This window comes from Ceratotherium simum, chromosome 4, assembly GCF_057802395.1.
Source record: "Ceratotherium simum simum isolate JZ-2026a chromosome 4, ASM5780239v1, whole genome shotgun sequence".
NCBI classification, from domain to species: Eukaryota; Metazoa; Chordata; class Mammalia; order Perissodactyla; family Rhinocerotidae; genus Ceratotherium; species Ceratotherium simum.
Window position 1 is genome coordinate 30,671,135 of NC_141903.1, and position 23,746 is coordinate 30,694,880.

The window sequence follows — 23,746 nt, forward strand, 5'->3', positions numbered from 1 at the left end:
AAAATTAAAAACTATAAAATACTTCCATGTTCAAGAGCACCAAGTAATCAATCAATAAAGATGTTGGTGTATACAATATTTTAGACTAAAGGTCAATTTCAGACTCCAGACTACTTCTCCAAACAAAACATAGAAGATAAGTTTATTATTTTATACTCAAAAGAGTATTGACAACGTCACAGCAAGAAAGTGAAGGATTTTAAAATGCAGTTCACTCTGCAACTCAACAGGCTAGTGTTTTCCAAACTGCAATTTTTTTTTTTATAATTTTTATTTATTTTTTTTTCCCCCAAAGCCCCAGTAGCTAGTTGTACGTCATAGTTGCACATCCTTCTAGTTGCTGTATGTGGGACGCGGCCTCAGCATGGCCCGAGAAGCAGTGCGTCGGTGCGCGCCCGGGATCCGAACCCCAGCCGCCAACAGCGGAGCGCACGCACTTATCCACTAAGCGACGGGGCTGGCCCCAAACTGCTATTTTGAAGCCAAATAGTAGGCCCTGACAGGAATTTTTAATAGAATAAAAAATATCAGGGGCATATTGGGTAGTAAGGGCAAGTTTTGTTTGGTAAACTTTGGTTTGGGGTGTGTGTGTGTGTGTGTGTGTGTGTGTGTATGCTGGATCGCAATGCAAAATGTGTTTTTCACTGAGTTGCTGTGAAAAAAGATTCAGTTACTGCTCTAAGGCCAACTCAATTTTGCCTTCTGGAGCCCCCTACAGGCTCTAAATGTTAAAAACTTGAATCCTACAGTAAACAAATCCTCCTTTTGTTGGAGGGTGGTTCAGGAACCACAGCCCAAGTTTATTCAGGAACAGATGTTTACACAGATATAGGCCGTGTTTGGTCTAAGAACTCAAACTGAACATGTGTGCAGCCTCAATCTTGAAGCCAAATCATCCGCAAGAGACCCAATTAATCTGGCAAGGTCTATATTAGCCCTTATTTAATTTAAAATCGGGAGAAATGTATCAATATCTCACAATAATAGTTGTCTGGGGGCAAACTAAGAAGAGATGGAATCACAAGAACTTGAGAAAACTGTCAACAAGACATTGACTTTCATGAGGTTTTTACTAAGCAGTGCTGAGAACTTAACAGAAACGTGGCTAGGTGACTAAAAGGCTTGTTTCCGCACCCCTACTCCTCACCAAAGAACTGACTGAAGAACAAATAATTTTGAACAATCACGTACTAAACCATTACCCCAACTCTATTATTCTAAGAACTAATGGATCACTATATCCAAGTAGTAGAACTCTAAGAAGTGGTTAGAAAACTGAAGTGATGTAGGAAATACAGGCTTATTTTAATCAGAAACAAGCTAATAGGCTATTAGATTAGGGCCTTCTTCCCTTGCTCCTCTTTCACAGAAAAAAGATAATATAAATACAAACAAAAAGTAACACTAATGTCTACCATGCTTAATGACCACCACCGCCAAAAAGAAAAGTCTTGTTTGCAGAAGCCTAAGAAAAAAGTAGACTCAAACTACAATATCTTGCAAAGAATCATCAAACACTATTCTGAGCTTAATTTCACCTGTATCAAGTTGCCTATCTCAGAACGCTAGGATGGGTTAACCTAAGGTCGATTGCAGAACCAGGTAAGGGGCCAAATGGTAGATGATCCTGAAGAGAGATCACTTGGCAATAAAATCAATTTAGCATAAATGAAGGTGATTCCTAACACATGCGACAGTAGTATGTAGCTTTTTTTTTTTTTTGAGTTAGTGCTGGTTGGCCCGTCAAATAGATCTTTGAAACTAAAAATGATACAAAACGGGCAGAGGTCTGCCCTAGAAGATAATCTTGCTCCACTTGTTTAAAGCAACCCTGGCTTTGTCACCTAAAACGACCCCATATGTTGACATACACATTCCTATCTTGTGTTTATTGTAACATCATTAGATCCAGACTAGATAGTACACTGGTGGTCATGATTCAAAATTTATCCTTGGCTTTAGAATAATTTACATCAAAATCAGTAAAAACTTCACATAAAACCAATGATTTCTGTTAGAGCTTCATTTTAGTAAAATATTTGATTCGTTACTATTAAACAGATATAACTATGTTCAGAATTATGCTTGTCCCCAAAAAAGTCCCAGAACTAATGCTAATAATAACCATATATAAGATAAATTATCATCTATTCAAAACAAATGGTCAAACAGAGCTTATTTGCCATTTACCTAATTCATAAAATGCAGATAAAATCTGTTATTTAAAAAGAATGAAAATGAAATCTATTCCTATTCTTTAGTATTTTCCTGTATAAGCTGAGATTTAAGAATGACCCTTCTTAGACAATGCACAATCATTTGAAGGGGAATTTTATAAGAAAAGCAATTTTTAAAAGGTAGGTGCCCAAGTGATATATTTCCCTTTCCCATCACCGCCCAGTCTTTAGTGTGTAAGATCGCATCCTTCTCCCATTATTTGTTATGAATATTCATCACAATTAGAACTGATGTGTCTTCAGGTCATCTCTTCAAGGTGTTCTTTCCCTTCTCTCTATTCCATGTAAGGGAAATGTCCTTCTTATTGTTGGTAGGCATACTAATTAATTAATATCCTCAAGATAATATTAAATAATTGCTTTCATAAAACTGTTTGTGCTTTATATCTGGGATACCAAGACCCATCCATGAACAAAGAGATATGGCTATCAAAGGTTACTTACAAGTAACACTTTAACAACTTTCTCTTTTCAAGACTATCCCGTTGAGGGAGTTATTCTACTGAAGTTTTAATAGCCAGTGACTTCAGTACGCAAATTCATATCGAGTGGCATTCTCTCATGTACGTGAACCAAACATAAAACACACACGCATATCCACGACTCGCACTCTCACACACAAGCAAGCATACACACACATTTTCTTTCTTTCCAGAACAAGCCAGAATTACAGCTCTTTTGGTGATTGTTATAATTTTTGGAATGGTTCATAAATTTTCCAAATTCTTCTAAATTTGTAATATTTTTATCTTTTTTTTTCTTTTTTTCCCAATTGTGAACCATTCCATATTGCATCTTTATTGCAAAAGTCAACATGCTTCTTAGAAATTCAGATTGTAATCGATAAAACAAACATTACATATATGAATTTAAATGTATAAACAGTTAGAAATTCAACAATATCTCCTATTATACTATTACACAAGTTCACAATTTCGTAAAAACTATAATACAGGCATACTATACATCAAGAGGAACCACTATTCCTTTTCACATGATTTTTTTCTTCTTTTTGAAATAATGATCCATCACCATGGACTTTTTTCACTCTAACAAGACTGTTTTCCAATTTATCAATGTTTTTCCAATGTTATAACACGAAGAAATTGAGGGAAATTCTGTATTCCCTGGGGTTACCTTTTTAAGCTTGGGCAGCAATCCACTAGTAAACCAGGGTGATCTAGGCAGATTGGTGGTTGTTATTGCTCATCAGCTACTTATAAAGATGTCATACACATTAAAAAGAATATGTTATTTCTGTAAATAAAGATGACAAGAAAACAAGTCATGGTAGTTACTCACTTTTAAGAGAAATTCTAATGCTCGGGAATTTGAGGATGGGGGTAAAAAATCCCAAAGAAAAAAAAATATATGTTCAACTATTTTATGCTAAATTTAACTCAAATTTTCTAACATTATATTTAACCCACACTTTTAATTCATTTTTAAGAGTCAAACATGTTTTAGAATTCTTAGAAAGAATTTTTTTTAAGTATTTTAGTCCTATTTAGAGTGTACTGAAAACTTAAGTTTTATACAAAGGGCCTCAAATCTTACCGGAAAAAGAATCTATCTATCTTCAGTTTCATACCCATCTCTTGCATTCCTTCTCCCCAAATAACTAAAAAGTCAAACAAATCCTCAACTCTCTGTACTAAGAGTCTGATATCAATTTTGAGGTTAAAAAATCATATGAAAAGGAATCTCATTCTGTTGAACTGTCAGTCTACTGAAAATTTTCTTACAGCTCCATTAATTTACTGTAATTTTCAGTTTCCAAATACAAAAATACAACAATTCTTATTGAAATCTATACGCTGGTAGTTTTAGTACACAAAAAAACCAAACAAATTATTTACAAAATTATACAGTTTAAGAAAAAACTTTGTACAAAAAATATATAAATCCTTTGTTCCCTCTATCACGTTTAAACTGTCAGGACTCAAAATATTCACCACAATGAATCTTTCAAAATATATACCGACTGAGCCACAGACATCAAGAAAATTTCATTAGAGATGATGGAGGAGGAAGGAGCAAGATTGCTTATTCTAGGTACCCCATTGTAATGTTTTCCTTCTTTTATAAGCTTATTTTAGCTTCAGTGTTATCAGAAATATTATAATAGCCTAGAAAGAGGAAGTCCTTATTATTATGAAGGGAAAATTACATGAACTTAAAAACGATCCTGGTTTGACACATCATTCCAGGAAAATATGTAGAGGAGAAAAGATAATCAGAACATGGGATTTAACTTCTAAGCTAAGTAAATCTAGAGTCCTGATGGTTTTAAGTTTCTTAGTGAATAGTTTCTATTCTGAGAAACAGTCTTTACCTCAAGAAACAAAATCCTTGATGTAGTGATCACCAAGAACCTTCTGAAGCCAACAGGAAGTTTCATATTTTCACACCACACATATATAAAAACACAGATGTGTATATCCTTGAAAAAGTGATATCCTATGTACACTAATCATTTTATTTCCCCAGGGGTCAATACAGTGTAGTGTTGCTCCTCTGCTTTTCCATCTAACATTCAGAACACAAGGACATAAATTTACACATATATTTTACTTAACAGATACTCTACTCTATACAGTGTACAGTAAAAATGCACACAGTGAAGGAAACTGTCTACTGAAAGATGCATATGCTCATGAATACCAACAAGCTACAAAATTATGAAAATATAAGGTTATCTGATCAAAGTCAAGTTATGACTCCCATTTAATACTAGCACACCCATCCCCCTACCACACCCCACCCCACCCTACCCCCAGTCACCTCACCATCATGGTTTAAATTTAGGAAAAGAATTTCAAACACTTTTTAACCCTTTTGTGTAACTAGTAACTACATTGAAGCTTTAAAAAAGAAAAAAAAAAGCTGGTGACTCTTTCTCCCCCACAAATCCTTCCATTATTCTCATCAAAACATCAATTATTTATCAAGGTGCTGGTTTAAATTTTTTATTGGGGACTGACTTTTGGCGGCCCAAAAGAATCACTTATCTCAATAATGGGTAAGTCAAGCCTATTAATAAAAAGGCAGGAGAAAGAAAATGGGGATGAGAAAGGGGCAATAGGTGAAAGCCTTTTATATGCCGAGAATGTTAAAACAAAAAAAAAGGACCAACTAAACCAATGCTCACTAATTTCAAAGCAAACTAAGGATCAGTAGCAGCAGTCCAGGAGAGTTAATATGATGACAGAATGGAAATATCATGGAGCTAGCTACTATTGCCTTACAGCATTTAAGGACACCGAGTTTGTTATGATTTACACTAAAATAGTACTTACTACTGCACATAAAAATCCCTCCCAAAATTTAGATTGAATACAAATTGGGCTTCTCCACAGTAAAAAAATTAAAATAAATTTACTTTCCTTCCAAGACAACTCTTGAAAGCAAAAGGGTATTTTAATTACAAATATCTCCTACTGTCTGACGACCCACCCATAATAGTTGAGAGTTAAGAGATTCAGGCGATTTTGACATTTAATGAAATTTTATCAGCAGATTATAATCCAAAATAAAATTTTTGAACACCCTGTCATTTACATAATCCAACACCAATAGCAACAAAAACAGGTGGTGTGGAAGATAAGGCTCTAGAGATTATCCATGTCATTCCTGTGGATCTTCACAACTGTGTAAAAGTCACTAGGCCTTTGGTGTTTTAATATCATGAACAGTTACGAGACGTGTTTAAACAGTAAACTTGCTGTCCTTAAACCTACTGTGTTGAAAAGAAAAAGAAAAAAAAATTTTTTTGGCTCATTGACTTCCTTAAATAATTTTAAAAAGTTGTTCTTCTAAACAGTATTCCTAAAAATTATACAGCTCGCATCAGATTTCATCTTCGCCACGAACGAGACTCATATTCATCTTCATCTTCGTCGTCGTCATCATGCAAAAACAAATCTGAGGTTTCTGTTTCCTGAAGAAAGAGAGGGTAAAATCTGTTTAGTGGTACAAGAAAGTTAAGTAAAATACTTTTTAGGCCAAAGGACAAATAGGCTAGTATACAAAGCCCAGGCTGGATTTATAAGTGATGTACTCAGAGTATCTTTCAGGGCAAAAAAACCCAAAACATTTTTAAAAATGTATATATATTCTTCTCCCCTACTAATTTTGCTAGTTTTAATAGATTTCCATTCTGATATCATCAAGAAAATAAATAATATATGAACTTTTAGTAGGGGAAATAAAAGAAAAAATATCTATGAAATATGTTTTTGATAAAATTAATTTTATTCCATTAACTTAAAAATGAGGAAAATAAATGACCATTCAAACTCCTAAGCCTTTCCTTTAATATCCAATTATTTGTGAGGGGAGAATATACTAACGTCCCCATGACACTGACATTCCAAATCTTACATAAAAATGTGAAATATTACACAAAGCAGAAATATCTACAAACATTCCCAAAATACCAAGATTTTTCTTTTCTTTTTCTTTTTTAACATAAGATATGTTTCTGTTTTTGTTATATAAAATTATCCATATGGTCAGAAGATTCTCGATCAATCATAAATGCCAAACAACCTTTAAAACCAAAATTATGGGGGCCAGCCCCATGGCTTAGCAGTTAAGTGTGCGTTCTCCGCTACGGGCAGCCTGGGTTCGGATCCCACGCACGCACCAACGCACCGCTTGTCCAGCCATGCTGAGGCAGCGTCCCACATACAGCAACTAGAAGGATGTGTAACTACGACATATAACTATCTACTGGGGCTTTGGGGAGAAGAAGGGAAAAAAAAGGAGGAGGATTGGCAATAGATGTTAGCTCAGAGCCCATCTTCCTCAGCAAAAAGAGGAGGATTGGCATGCATGTTAGCTCAGGGCTGATCTTCCTCACAAGAAAAACAAAATTATGATGAATCAGGAATAACTTGCAATGTTGGTTAAATGTCCATTTCAATAAATGAATTAGAAATACAGGAAAAAAAGGAAAAATAATTTTCACATATGTCAAGAGGCTGATTATTTAGCACTTGTATTATATTTAAGTCCTTGGTTTTCCTATTTTTCTCTCTTATGTCCGACTTCCTTACACTCTCATTTTAACCAACTGTACATAGAAGGAAAATAAGCAACTCAAATCTATTATTTATGAAATGTGAATACACGAAAAGCTAAAACAACCAGCTGAGATTTAATTTGTTCATGTAATTCATGTCCTCATTAACCAGAATAAAAATTTCTAGATCCCAAATAAAACCAAAATAAATGCAAATAAAAAAGAAGTCTCTCTTACACCAGAAAATAACCCCCAAAAGAGCTTCTTGTATTTCTGCACCCATTCTGATTCTTTAATAAACTTCTAGACTAGTCTTAACTAAGTGCATGCATGAAAGAACTCAATATTTATATTTCAATTTAACTATTTAATGTCAAGAAAAATATATATAATTGGTAAACAATCTAATTCAACTCTTATTTTCAATCATTAAATTTACCTCCTCCTTGACTTCTTCTTCCTCAGTCTCGGTGGATACAGAAGGCACCTTGGCCTTGTGCCATGATATTTGTAGCCGACGGTCTTTGAATTTTGACCCTTGGTTTGCAGCCTAAAATAGATTTTAGAAGAACACACAAGTTTGTACCCACATGTACTAACGACTTCTTCAAATTGCGTGCTATTTAAAAAACGTAATGACTTGGGGGGGAAATCTGTTCAAGTGGATCTACAAACAAACCTCCAATGAGAGCTAAAAAACAGTGAAGTCTCTTTTTTTAAAATTTTTATTGATGTCATAATAGTTGATAACTGTGAAATTTCAGTGGTACATTGTTTGTCAGTCACCATGTAAACGTGTCCCTTCACCCCTTGTTCCCCACCCCCCACTCCCTTCCCCCTGCTAACCACCAAACTGTTCTCTCTGTGTGTTACTTTATCTTCCACATATGAGTGAAATCATGTGGTGTTTGTCTTTCTCCGTCTGGCTTATTTCGCTTAACATAATACCCTCCAGGTCCATCCATGTTGTTGCAAATGGGACAATTTTGTCTAAAAAACAGTGAAGTCCCTTTTAATTAGAGGACCATATGTACTGATTTGCCCAGGAGAGTCCACGATCTATATCTGTCATGTAAATTTTAGGCTCTGTCTTAGTTTGGATGATAAATTATATAGCCATTCTACTTAGAAAAGTCATGATGAGGATAACAAATACTGTCTTAATACAATTATTGGCCTTTTGCTTTGATAATCTACATATTTAGACTGAAACCTTAAAAATATACATAATTTTTTCTTTATTATTTTTTTTTATTTTTATTTTTTGTGAGGAAGATCAGCCCTGAGCTAACATCCATGCTAATCCTCCTCTTTTTGCTGAGGAAGACCAGCTCTGAGCTAACATCTATTGCCAATCCTCCTCCTTCCCCATCCCCCCCAAAGCCCCAGTAGATAGTTGTATGTCATAGCTGCACATCCTTCTAGTTGCTGTATGTGGGACGCGGCCTCAGCATGGCCAGAGAAGCGGTGCGTCGGTGCGCGCCCGGGATCCGAACCCGGGCTGCCAGTAGCAGAGCATGCGCACTTAACTGCTAAGCCACAGGGCCGGCCCCTACATAATTTTTTTTTAATTGTCTACTTATCTCATGACATTTCTTATAGCCCCACCTATATCTGATAAAGCTATTCCTACTTCCTCTTCTGAAATGCTATAAACAATGATAAATACTCCTCAACTCATCTATGCATTCAACAAATGTTAATTAAAACACCTACTATCTTAACTCAAGGTAAAACTGCTCAGTTTCAAATGTTTTTCTTGGTATTACCATCTAAACATTTTTTTTCCTCCCCAGCAAATTTCAGTAAGAGAAAGCAAAAGTTGAATTTTAAAGACAAAGCCACAGAGACAAAAGAACAGGGACCCAAAGTTTTGTGCAAGTGAAAGCTCGGTCATTCCTGCACTTTTCCTATCAACAGTGCTGGACCGTAGAATATCCCCAATTCTTGGTTCAGTCCTGAAAAACGTAACAGAAGGGGTTCTTTTAAATTTGGGGTTTCACTCCAGTTTTTCTCAACAAAATACTGATAAACCTCATGAAGCATCTGTTTGCCAAATATTTCCACAGAACACTCAGATTACTGTCTAGTCAGAGCATACATTAGGCCAGATCCATAACCAGTCAATTACTGTTTGAATAGATATTGGCCTGTGATCTAAGGAAAAATTCTCATTATCCCTTGTGCGGGCTGAATGTTTATAACCTGACACCAAACATGTTGACTCGTGGGACATACTGAACTAAGGTATCAAAACGGCCCTATCCAAATACACATTTACCATCTTTTAAAAATCAGATAGGGGCCTGCCCCGTGGCTTAGTGGTTAAGTGCGCGTGCTCCGCTGCTGGCGGCCCGGGTTCAGATCCTGGACGCGCACCGACGCACCGCTTCTCCGGCCATGCTGAGGCCGTGTCCCACATACAGCAACTAGAAGGATGTGCAGCTATGACATACAACTATCTACTGGGGCTTTGGGGGGAAAATAAACAAATAAATAAAATCTTTAAAAATAAATAAATAAATAAAAAATAAAAATCAGATAGTTAAAAAAGTTCTCATCACAAGAAAAAAAATCGTTAACTATGTGAAGTAATGGATGTTAACTAAACTTATTTTAGTAAGCATTTCACAATATATACATACACCAAATCATTACGTTGTACATCTTAAACTAATACAATGTTATAGGTCAATTATATCTCAATAAACCTGGGGGAAAAAAATCAGGTAATGGGTGTAATAGACATCCTCTATCCCTTAACACATAGCCCAATTATAGAAAGACTTTTTCACTGTTTATTTTGTTCTTTTCTGTATTATGTGAACTCTTCTTTCCAGCTTTACTGAGGTATAATTGACAAATAAAATTGTAAGATATTTAAAGTGTACAACATGATGATTTCATATACATATACACTGCGAAAGGATTCCCCCCTTCAAGTTAATTAATCAAATTAACACATCCATCACCTCATACATTTACCTTTTTTTGTGAGAACATTTAAGTTCTACTCTCTTAGCAAATTTCAATTATACAATACAGTGTTATCAACTACAGTCACCATGTTATACATTAGATCCTTAGATATTATTTGTTATTTGAATTTTTAAATAAAGATATATTACTTTTATAATCAGAAAAAGCAATATTTTTAACCTGTATTAACCGGGTTGTCCTCCAAAGAGGGTAGCAGTTCTGTCCTCCAAAATAATTTTAAGGTATTAAATGTATTGCATAATATCATTGAAGGAAGAATTAGAAATTTAATTTGTATGCAGTTGGGAACTAAGAATATATAGCTCCCACTAACTTATAACAAAAAAGATTAGCAATTAGAATAAAGGGGTATTTTAATAATACTAAGTTAGGAACTCTCACACAGTACTAGTAGGAATCTAAACTAATAAAACAGATGCAGTTCACTCAACAATTCATGTATACCCAACAGAACTGTGAACGCATATATACTAAAAGACATCTATAAGAATGTTCATGGCAACACTGTTCATAAAATTAAAGTGGAAATAACCCAAATACCTATCAACAGGAGAATGGAAAAATGAATTGTGGTATATTTCTACAAGTGAAAATTATACAGCAATAAAAATGGCAAACTACTGTTATACGTAACAACATGAATCTCACAAAAGAAAGCAAAAAGAAACAGACACAAAAGAATGTATACTGTGCAGTTCCATTCATATAAATTTTTTAAAATATGCAGTATAATACTATAATAGTTAGGAATTCACATTTAGGTAATAAAACTACAGTTGATTCTCATTATTTGCAGAAGTTATATCAAATTCACTGCAAGCACTTAATACTGAACAATTGCTCCTAGGGGAAATAGAGGGTTAGGTTCCTATGAGCCTCTGATCAAAACATTTTCATCCAAGTTGATCAATACACAAACTTGTTTTATGTTTGAAGACACCTTATTTAAGATATATTGTTGATTCATTAACATCAAAGTCACAGCCAAAAGCATGATAACTCAAGGCTGAACAAAGCTTCTGTAACACATGTATCTTCACCATAAGGCATACCACAGCCTTCTTGAACTTAGAAATATGACACAGCCCTTCAGAACTACTGAAGTGGCCATTTTCAATAGTGAAATTACCAACGAAAAGCACAAAAATGAGAAAAATGTGGCACTAAATAGACTGGGAAAAGGACACTTCTTTACAGTATGAGAGCTGAAACAAGAAGGCAGAGTGTCACCTTATTTGACCTCAGCTGGCAATGTACATGTACATCAATCGAGTCAAATTTTTCACAGCTCTGCATGTCTGAAAATGACCATGAAAGCATCTCAAGTATTGATTTTGAGGTTGAAAATAAATTTTAGTGGGTAAATGAATTTGCAAATATGGAACCCATGAATAATTAGGACTGACTATATAAAGAAAGCAAGGAAGTGATTACCATAAGGTGAGGTTAATAGTTACTTTTTTGAGGAGGAGAGAAGATAGTAACCAAAAGGGGGCAGGAGGGGGCTTTTGGGATGCCAGGAATGTTCTATTTCTTGATCTGAGGAGTAGGTATATGGGGGTACTCCTTCTGATAAATCATTGAACTATATGTTTCTAATTGGTATAGTTTAATAAACATCTTAAATTGAGTATTATCTTCATAATGTTAAGAAAATACCAAATAGCTAATATATTTATGTTTAAAAAGCAAGGTTTGGAATGCATCCCTGTGTTAATAATATAATCCCATTTTGGTAAATTTTTTTTAGTGAAAGACTTTATGTATGTATTCCCATATTCATAATGTTTTTCCTATAAAGAGATCTAAGAATAGTGAGTACCTTTAAAGAGTAGGCAGAGATTAAGAAAAGAGGGGATATTTTTACTTTTTATTAACCATATTTTTTAACCATTTTTTTTAACCATTTTTTTAACCATTTTAACCATTTTAACCATTAATTTTTTATTAAAAAATACTTTTAGGAGCCAGTCCAGTAGAGCAGTGGTTAAGTTCTCGTGCTCCACTTCGGCAGCCTGGGGCTTGAAGGTTTGGATCTTGGGCATGGACCTACACACCACACATCAAGCCATGCTGTGGGGGTGTACCACATACAAAATAGAGGAAGACTGGCACAGATGTTAGCTCAGAGCTAATCTTACCAAAAAAAAAAATACTTTTAAAAATTTAGGACTAGCCTCTTAAAATGTCACATATCTATTAAAATATCTACTATTTCTATACACACATACATTCTCTCACATGCAGATCTATAATATGGCTTGAAATAATGAAATATTGGGGCAAAGTTAGATGTCCATCAATATGGGATTGTTTAAATCTCGTAGGGTACATTTATGCAATGAAATACCATGTAGCCATCAAAAAGAATAAAGCAACACCATATAGAAGAATAAACAATAAAGCACTAGTATAGAATAATCTCTAATAAAAATCTAATACATATTAAGTGAAAAGTGCATATGCAATAGTGTTGTATAACACACTACCATTTGTGTAAAAGAGAGATCAAATAATATATACATAAAGAGATAATATCTTCAAGAAGATACGTGAGAAATAGGTAACAGTAATTGCCCATGGGGAGTGGAACTGAGTGACTGGAAGCAGAAAGAAATCTTAGTTTTCATTGTATACACTTTTATTTCTTTTACACTTTGTATATGTGTGTTGCTCCAAAAAATAAAATATTTTAAATAAAATATTAATATATAAGAATATATACGTAAATATGAGCAAGTCAATTACATAGCATCAACGAAAAGTTATATGCAGTAACTTAGAGGTACTTAGAACCTTAGAGGTAGAAGTTACTCAAAGAGAAATTCATCTAGCCCAGCCATTTTCCCAGATCAGAAACTGATGCCAAATCTGTTCCAGTCCTCATTCATCAATAACGTGACTGGCAAAGATGAAAAAACAAAACTCAAGTGCTATTGAGGATATGGACAAATAGGTACTCTCATCCAACATTACTACACATATAAATTAGTACAACATTCCTGAAGGGTTACTTGGCAAGCTGTATTACAATTTTAAATATGCATGCCTTTGATCCAGCCATCTCACTCCTTTGAACTAACCTAAAGCAATGGTTCTCAATTGGAGACAACAACGTTACTCTAGGGGGCATTCAGGTTATCATACTGACTGAAGAGCACTTACTGGCATTTAGTAGGTAGGAGCCAGGGGTGCCAAAGGTCTTATAATGTGCAGGACTGTCCCACATATCAAATTATTCCACTAAAAAATGCCAAATCCAGGAAGATGTATATAAGATTCTTTGACAGTGAAAAAATGGGAAACACCCTAATTAGCCATCAATAGGCAGTAAATATCAGTAGTTCACAAAAGATCTATCATTACTAAAAGTTTTTAACAAGGTCTGATGACGGACAATCAATGAAGCACTATTGAGAAAAGTTTCTCTGAATGTTAAATCCAGAGAAAAGGTATTTTTTTTTTTTTTTAAAGATTTTATTTATTCACTTTTTTTCCCCCCAAAGCCCCAGTAGACAGTTGTATGTCATAGGTTCACATCCTTCTAGTTGCCGTACGTGGGACTCGGCCTCGGGTTGGACGGAGAAGTGGTGGCCTGGGGCGTGCCCAGGATCCGAACCCGGGCCGCCACCATCAGAGCGCGCGCACTTAACCGCTAAGCCACGGAGCCGGCCCTGAAAAGGTAACTTTTTAACTATACAGTATTACTTTCATATACAGTAAAACTCTCAAATATATTTTCAGACACTTGGAAGATGGGAAAAGGGTAAAAACCCTGTCTAGAGAGGCTACAGGGAAAAAGCTACCCATATGTGAGATATCTTTAGAAATTAAAGCAGAAGTACTCAGTGGCCTTATATGAAGTTCCAGAAGTGACAGAAATGGGTGAATTAGAGGTTCTTGCCCGTAAGAACACAAAAATTATAATAAATTACATAAATATTTTTGGGGGTATAGAAACTCAGACTTCTAAACCTCTTACTTTCTTAAGACTCAAAAGGCTCTCTGGCCACAGATGGAGGACTGACTGACCATCCATAGTATACAATGACTAAAGTGACTTATTTTTTAAAGGCATAAATCCATAAGAAAAAAGAAAATGAGAAAAAACATTAACAAAGCCAAAAAAACTTGGAAAGCTGGAAAGCAGAAGGACTAATGGGAAGTCAACATACAATGCTTAAAATTTAAAAATCAAGAAGTATCAGTAAAATCATACTATTTAGAAATGAAAAAATACCAAAAGAATCAGCCAAAAGGTTAAAAGTGGACATCTGGGGAGAACAGAGCAGGAAACTGTTTAACATTGTGGCTATTAAGTTCATTTAACTCTACAAACGATATGCATGTATAACTATTAGAAAATAAAAACTAAAAAAATTCATATCAGGGCCAGCCCGGTGGCGCAGCAGTTAGATGTGCGCGCTCTGCTTCGGTGGCCCGGGGTTCGAAGGTTCGGATCCCAGGCGCACAACGACACACCGCTTGTCGAGCCATGCTGTGGCAGCATCCCATATAAAGCAGAGGACAATGGGCACGGACGTTAGCCCAGGGTCAATCTTCCTCGGCAAAAAAGAGGAGGATTGGCATCGGATGTTAGCTCAGTGCTGGTCTTCCTCACAAAAAAAAAAAATTTTTTTCGTATCAAAGGAATCTGAGGTACTTAAAAATTGTTCTTGTTTTCTTCTTTCTATATAACTGTACACTTTCGAAGTTTTCTTCAATGAACATCATGGAAGACACTGTTAGTTGTCTAACCAACAACTACTTAACCTCCTTCCTTTCTACCCGATCCTGATTTTCATCACTGGCCAACCATCATATGGCGAACCATGATTGGTTTAATTCAATCGTGCTAACTCCTTCTCCCTCAACAGGGATTAGTTTAGAAATAGGTAAGTGACAATTCTGGCTAAGACACATGAGGGCACATCTGCTGAGTGGTGTGGGGGTTTCTTTTTTTTGGCAGGAGGATACTTTCTGGGAAGAGTTATCTCATTTTCTTAAAAAAATGGCAGAAAAAAGGCACTCTTCCTTTTCTGCCTTTGGACATTCTGCTTCAGAGGCCATGATTTTTGTTGCTGTAGCCATCCTGATTCTATGGGGGAAAAAAAGCCTAAGAACAAAAGCCAGAGGAAAAACATGAGAAGAACCTATGTGGCTGAGTTTCCGAATTAATCCTAAAACCTTCCTACCTCTAGACTTCTTAAAAAGAAAGAAAATAAACGTCCATATTTTCCAAGTTATCTGTTACTTGTAGCCAAATACATCTTGAAAAGCATGTATTACCTTCATAATGAGGAAAGGAAAAAAAATCAAGTTCCACCCTATACCACTGAGCGCAACCGTTAAACCACACCACCACAGTTCAAAAATCTTGTAGTTAATTGACACACACTACTTGAAAAATGCCAAAGTATGGCTCAAGTATTCCAAATATTTAGTATAAATAACTTTCCCTCTTGAAACTAGCCAAATCTCTCTTTAACCAGGGGTAAAGGAACATATCTTAGCTCTTGTTCTGTCTGTGCCCTTAAGCGACGCCCTATAACTTCAAATTTTCAGCTTCTGACCTAGACTTTCATATTAAAATACTTAAAGGGAATTCTTCATGAAGGTTTTAATATCCTCAGATCTCTGTCAAATAAAAGTTATATAAATAAAAATTCTTCTAAAAAGTCCTTTCTGGACTCACTTATTTTAAGATATATAAAATTCTACTTAAATATTATATAATACTATTTTACATTTTTTAACTTATATATTTACCATATAAAGTAATACAATAACATATACCAGGGATCTGCAAAATATAGCCCTCAGGCCAAATGTGTCCCAGCACCTTGTTTTTGATGGCCTGTGAGCTAAGCACGGCTTTTACATTTTTAAAAGGTTAGTGAAAGGTTCTAAAAGGTTATTAAAAAGAAAAAAAGGAAAAAGAAGAAAGGGGGGCAGGTGAAGAGAGAGGAAGAGGAGGAGAAGCAAATGTGATAGAGACTGTATATAGTCCGCAAAAACCTAAAATATTTACCATCTGGTCCTTTACAGAAAAAATAAAGCTGACGTCTGATATATATTAAAATATTTATACATTATTATATATGCTTTGTGTTGTTACATATAATTTGCATTGTATATTAAATAGTCTATATATTTTAAATTTGTATGTAATTTAATTTATACATATTTTTAATATAAGTACCCGGCGGAAAAAAGCACAAGAATAACACATATTCTCAAATTTGATTTTAAAATATACACTGTAAAAATGTTGGGGGCCGGCCCCGTGGCTTAGAGGTTAAGTGCGCGCACTCCGCTACTGGTGGCCCATGTTCAGATCGAGGCCTGCACCGACGCACTGCTGTCAGGCCGTGCCAAGGCAGCGTCCCACATACAGCAACTAGAAGGATGTGCAACTATGACGTACAACTATCTACTGGGGCTTTGGGGAGAAAAGGGGGAAAAAAAGGAGGAGGATTGGCAATAGATATTAGCTCAGGGCCAGCCTTCCTCAACAAAAAGAGGAGGATAGGCATGGATGTTAGCTCAGGGCTGATCTTCCTCAAAACAAAACAAAACAAAATGTTGATGCTTCATCCTGAAAGTGAATGTGAGGCTAAAAAGTCCCATTTAAAAAGTAATATATGTTCATTTGGAAAGCATGGAAAACAGGGATGTGCCTAGAAGAAAAAAACTAATAACTTGAATTCTGCCACCTAGAACTAACAATTTAATTCACTTTCATTCCAAGTTTATGTATAATCTTGTATCCCACACCCTTTTTTAACCTAGAAGCCAATCTTGAGAATTCTCTCATGTCATTATTCTTTAAAAACATGTTTTTAATAGCAGCAAAGCACTGTCAAGCATTTAGATGGTTCTCATTTTCACTATGATAAAGAGTGCTACACTCAGCATACTTGCAGCTATCATTTGTGTACAACCATAATAACTCCCTTATGATAAATTCTTAGAAGAGGATGACTAGATACAAGAATAAACTGAAGGACTCCAGAATTAGGTCCTCACACTTCAGAACAGCTTCACTAAAACCCATCCAACATCTTTTCACACAGATACGGTTCATCCATGATCCTCTCACAATCATTAAGCACAGTAAAGAATGTTGAAAATATATATTTTACCTTAGCTTTTGTGGGATTATAAAAGACCTCAAAGAAGAATTACCCTTTAAGTTTGCTAAATCTATCTAGAATAATGTCTAGGCACATATACTTTTGTAGTTCTTTCAAAGAAAGCATACTGAACTGCCCAAGTATCTATTACTAGGGTAACTGTGTTCCCAGTACTCAAGGCCATCTGATAACACCCTATCAAAAACACAAAAAACAAACAAAACACCAACAAAACCAATGGCAGTGTCTTGTTCTTCAAGTCACCTCATCTGCCTTGGCTGTGCTTGCTCCTTCCCCAAATACCTAGACATGCCTCTTTCTGCAGACATGTCATATTTCAGACATCAAATGTATGTACATAAAAATTGGTTATTATTAGATGCTCTAGAATCATTCTACGTATGAGAAGAGCTCCATTTGAGCATGACTTCTGGGTTACAACTTTAACATCTACATATAGGGTGCCGGCCCGGTGGCGTAAGCGGTTAAGTGCGCAAGTTCCGCTGCGGCGGCCCAGGGTTCACCGGTTCGGATCCCGGGCAGGCACCGATGCACTGCTTGGCAAGCCATGCTGTGGCAGCGTCCCATATAAAGTGGAGGAAGATGGGCATGGATGTTAGCCCAGGGCCAGTATTCCTCGGCAAAAAGAGGAGAATTGGCAGATGTTAGCTCAGGGCCGATCTTCCTCACAAAAAAAAAAAAAAATCTACATGTAGTCTCCAGTGACCCTCAGGATAAAGCATGTGGCTTCCTACCTAACAAGATTACTTTTTCTAACTGGAACTTTCTGCAGAATTAAATTTATAAAAATTCTGCTTTACATAATCCAATATCACCTCACCAGAGCTGGCATTAGGTCTAAACGCCCCACTTACTTGGTAAGGAGATTTTTTATTTTATATATTCAACAATCAAGGACAAAAATCAACATTCACTCAGCCTTCACAAGATACCCTGCAAATGTACAGTGCTATCTTCTTTACTCTTCAAAGAAGTCCCTTAGAGCTAGCCTCCCACTTTACAAAAAAAAGCAAATAAGGGTCAGATTAGTGAAAGAACTGGCTCACAAGTGAATAGGCAGCCCAGATGGCTTTCAAATCTGGATACTTTATAACAATCTACCATTCTCCAAGAGACAGGGTGAAATAGGATTAATGGGCATCCAACTAATAAGAAACTTGGAGCGAAGTCTTGCTCTTTAAGATTTCCATCACCATCTTTAACACTTAATAGGGCTGAAAATATTTTCTCTCACAAAAGTTGTTTGAGGAATAGGAATCCTGGATGTTAAAGCCAACTGTGTATTTTTATCTTGGTTCTGCCACTTACTAACTGTATGAGCTTGGTTGACTTACTTTAGTTTCCCCGGCAGTACACATGGGATTTCACATGCACTTTATACAGTTATTTAAGACTAAATAAGATCATGTATGAAAATGCTCTAGCACAAATAACAATAAATATTTACTGAATGAATTAAGCAGTGGCTGGAAAGAGGATATACTGTGTTTATGCCTAAAATAATAAAGACATTTACCTGTAGTACAACTCTATTTGCATGTTCGTCTAAAAGTAAGTGGTTGCCACTGTATACAGAATATAACTAAACATGTCTCTTAATCTAATAAATTCTTCCTTTGAATTTCGCCTCCATCCCAGATTATTTTCACTTATTGACTGTAAACACCTGGTAAACCAAGTAATAACCTAAAACAAAAATCAAATATAGCTTTGGAACAACTTGCCGCTACAAATGCATTTATGTGGAGGATTATGGAATTGCAGAGCATGAGCTGCTTCTTGATCTTCAAATATATTAATAAGAATTTGCTAATGTTTTTACAACTTAATTTTATAATCTATAAAACACTTGACATTTACAGAGAATGCAGCAAAGAAATGCTGAATACATTGTTTTTAGAGTTAGCATTTGCAACTTGAGAAACTTACTGAGAAATGCTGAAGTAATTCATCTTTTTCCTCCTCAATGAATCCCCCAACTGTTAGTGCTTTGGGGCGGTGGTCCACCACCATGTGATTCAGTGAGCCCCTTCCTCTTCCTCCACGGCCTCGGCCTCTTCCTCGACCTTGAGAGGACATGGTCTTTCCTCGACCCACAGGTAAAATACCTAATCGTGCAGCCTGAATAGCAACAACAAAAGGTAGAATATAATACGTATTGTTAAACTAAATCTTGGACAACAGAGGAAAAGAAAACCATTTTTTGAGATGTTAAAATGTAGTGGGTCAGTAACTCCTCTTAAATCTCACCTCAACCTGTAACTGATTGAGTTTTTTCCGTAACTCTGTTGTGTCTTCTCCTGAGGAAAGCCTCTTGTGAAGGTCCAGTTCAGTATCTAACAGTTCTTTCTGGGCCTTTGGAAAAATTAAGAGTAAAAATGTATTTTTTAGATAACTTCCAAGATCTTACTCAGAATATTATACTCACAGAATGAGACACATCTCTTTCGGGAAAATGAGAGTGCAAGAGGATGCAATGCCACGTGGGTGTTTTAGGGAAAGTAACTTTAAAGATATAATGCTGAAAACATGTAGAGAGTACAATGATATCAGTAAAAATAATAAGGAGTATTGTTGCTTAAGATGGCCTAAAATTCAGACCTTGGAAAGAGTCATCTGAGATGAGCAGGCTGAGAAAAATTTTCAGATAATAAAGCACCATAAATGAAACATATTGGGGCAAAATAAATTATACAGTAAAAACTCATTAACAGTACAAACATAGTTACATAATTGCTTTCAGATGTGAACCCTATAATTATTGGCACTTTTTTTTGGGTAAGAGACAAATTATCAGTTTTAGGTGGTGTGACTGTGAGATTTCTTTTTTATCCCATATTCTCTTTAATTTTTAAAATGTGTACATGTTTGTTCTATAATTGGGGGAAATTTCAATAAAAATAACATTTTTATTATATTTTTTAAAAGCAATTTTAATGAAACACTTTACATTCCTATACTAAAAGAGAACCACAATTTCAAATGTAATATAATATTGTACATAAAAATTTTCATTCTATGTATCTGACAATTTATTCCCAGTTCTCAAAGGGCTGGAAATTAATCTAAAATCCCACTACAGAGCTGTGGTATAAAGGAACCACTGTGTAAATCAAGTATTCTCCTAGGGTAAGGAAACAATTAGAAATTACCAAAATTAGACTTGAATGGATCTAGAACTTCAAATTATTCTTTTCAATATAATACTGCATTTTTACCCATATTAAAGCCAATGAGATTTTTTGAATATTAAAAGGGATGATTACATTATTATAAAATTAGAAAAAAACCTGCTCAAATAGGAAACGTCTATTTTCTTGCCATCACTCTAGCAGTTTCATCTTCAGCATAGAGAACCAAAAAATTCGATTAAAAAACATATTTGTTCAGAGTATTATCTCTTTCAAAGAGAGTACATAGCATTTATAGAAACATTAAAAAAAATTGTCACTATAATCGTCTCCCCATTAGACTATTAGTTACCTAAAGGTTCCACTCTACTTTCAAAGTGCCAAGCACATAAAAGATGTTCAATAATCCTGTTGAATGAAAAATGCAAATAGATACCTCTGTTTTTGTCTTTACTTTAGATGGTGTGGAGACTGCAGAAGATGTTTTTAATTCATCTTTCAATTGTGAGATCTTTTCTCCAAGCTCTTTCAAAGTCTTCATTATATTTGCTCTCTCTTCTGGCTTCATGTTTTTGTTTTTTTCTAGCTTGGATATTAGCATCTATAAAATAAAGAGAAAAAAGTAAAACTACGCTTAGTAAATTTTAATACAAATAGCACTTAAAAACTTTACTATTAAGATATCTTTATAAAATCCATTCAATATATCAACTCCAGTAGGCAAATAATGAGCTCTTGTCTTACCTTTTGGCATTCTATTTGTTTTTCTAACACTTCTTGCCTCTTTTTCCTCATATCTTGCTGTAACTTCATTGCTTCCTATATGAACAGGTAAAGAAAAAATCAGTAATGGATAACAAAATTTGCCAATGATAATGAGGCTACTATATTCTCAACTCATTTCTTTTGGGTCATCCCTATATAAAATAGATTTTCCTCCTAATCAAAAAATAGCTGAAGCCCGAGATGAAACCTTTAAATATATTTTCCCCAACACTTATAAAGAGTTTACATTTATAACTGTACTTTTAAAAATATTTAAAATACTCAACACTAATTAGCTGTATCTATGAGGTTTTATTCACTTAAATGACCTGAACGTATTTATGAAGAAAAAACAAGAGCTGTTTTCACTTGCCAATGTAATGAGTCAAATCCTTATTTTTGAAGTTTAAAGTTTAAAAATGTGAGATGTAGCTATAGGTTAGAAATAATAGGGCCGGCCCCGTGCCTTAGCGGTTAGGTGCGCGCGCTCCACTGCTGGCAGCCCGGGTTTGGATCCCGGGCGCGCACCGACGCACCGCTTCTCCGGCCACGCTGAGGCCGCGTCCCACATACAGCAACTAGAGGGATGTGCAGCTATGACATACAACTATCTACTGGGGCTTTGGGGGAAAAAAAATAATTATTAAAAAAAAAAAAAAAGAAATAGCAAAATCTACGGATTCTGCCAAGAAAATGTTGCCTCCCAACCCTCTGTTAATTAAATCTCCAATTATACTGAGATAATACATATAAATATTTTATTTGAAAAACTCTATGAGTTTAAATCTAAGATAATGAAATTCAGAATGGAGTGATACGAATAACTACATAAATGTTATATTTTATATGAAACATTATTTAACTTACAAAGCCATAAAGGAATTAAGAAGAGAGAATAAAGAATGAAATAAAAGTGTCTACTTCTCTCCCTAGGAGAAAAAAAAACATGACAGCTCAGTGTTGTTTACTTTTATATAGAAAAAAATTCTTTCCTTGTGCTTGATGTAGCCACTGAAAGGCAATTGCAAAACATTTTTTTGTTTTTTCAAGTACATTGCATCAAGAAGCAGTTAGATACACATTATAATATAGTTTCATAATAAGATGAACTGTTCAAAGGTATAAACATAATCACTTAAGAATTCAATGGGTCCTTTTCTCTTTAAGAATCAAGAAGAATCAAGGCTGTTACCTGCTTCTTTTTAAGAACTTCTTGAACATCATGAGATTTAGACCCTGAACAAAGTTTTGAAGGTGTCTTTAAGTTTGAGGAGCTGTAAATCATTTTTGGATGGCCTGGAGCTGAAAATATCTATGAAACACAAATATGATTAAATTAAATCTTAGGAATGCTTTAAAATCATTTTTTAGAAAGATTTCATTTATTTCTTTTTCTTTAAGAAGTTAGTTTTTTTTTTTACATTTAAAAATTTCATTTATAAAACTAGTTCTTTATACATATATTCAATTGTCACTCAAATACAAATACAAAAATTAATTTTTAGCAATAATGTTATGTTTCTGAATACAATCAAATATTTTTCTTCTCTTTATATTTTTTTTAATTGTGAGAAAAAGAACAACAGCCCCTGACATCTAGGAGCTGGCCTGCCACCCACAGCTAGGCCTTAGTGTCTTCTTGTTACAATCTCACAGAATATCAACCTCAGACAAGGTCACTCTTGCAACCAAGATGGAACAAGACAAAAACAAGATCACTCTATAATCATGACTGAACACAAAAAAAACACGAATACTACACAAACCGTAAAAATGACTAAACATTTTTCTGCCCTGGTTAATGTCTGCAGCTTCTTTACCACTTACAGCCTTAGCCTCATTCTAGTCTTCCCTCCTTCTAGGTAAGACTTAAGATATCCAATCACAGAATTATTGTTTCCTTAAACCCTCCCCAAAATCACCTAATACGGCCCAATCCTAAAATAAGTCCTTCCTAACACCCTCTGAGATGCCCCATGGTTTCACTGTGTATACTCCTGCACTGAATAATAAACTCGACTTGTTTAATTATAGGTGTGTGTTCCTGGTGGTCTTTGGCTGAAGGGTCCTGTCATAAGTTAATTTCCATAAATGAAGTGCCAAATAAGAACTCATGTTTCTAATAACTGCTAACCCTTCTAAGATTTAAGGTACATTGTAATCATAATCTTAATATTGTATTTAATTAAATAATATATGAGTTTACAACCAAACATGAGACAAGTAGTTAGCTCACAGATCTGACTTTGCAAGCAAAGTGGTGGCTATCTTTACTGCACTGCTTTTGGTATTTAGATTCCTTTCCTCTTCAGAACAGATGACTCTCCAGTTAACCTTCCCCTCTTTAAGCCACAGTAGAGCTACATAGTATACTACAATCTCTCTGGTTCAAGTCTTTTCCAACACATTCCATTCTTTATTTTTTAATTA

The 23,746-nt window shown here is 35.0% G+C and overlaps 1 protein-coding gene across 5 annotated transcripts in view; it reads right to left on the minus strand.

Moving 5' to 3' along the window:
• Positions 1-5,192: 5,192 nt before the first annotated feature.
• The window catches only part of RBM27 (RNA binding motif protein 27), a 70,539-nt gene continuing 51,985 nt past the window's right edge, over positions 5,193-23,746 (minus strand). For all 5 annotated transcript variants that reach the window (XM_014794823.2, XM_004420029.3, XM_087429605.1 and 2 more), the window contains 7 exons: positions 22,509-22,628; positions 21,296-21,370; positions 20,988-21,152; positions 19,671-19,775; positions 19,350-19,541; positions 7,703-7,813; positions 5,193-6,177 (listed from right to left, as the gene is read on the minus strand). In XM_014794823.2, the coding sequence (XP_014650309.1) occupies positions 6,094-6,177; positions 7,703-7,813; positions 19,350-19,541; positions 19,671-19,775; positions 20,988-21,152; positions 21,296-21,370; positions 22,509-22,628 (852 nt within the window). In that variant the 3' untranslated portion in view covers positions 5,193-6,093. The remainder of the gene's footprint in view (positions 6,178-7,702; positions 7,814-19,349; positions 19,542-19,670; positions 19,776-20,987; positions 21,153-21,295; positions 21,371-22,508; positions 22,629-23,746) is intronic.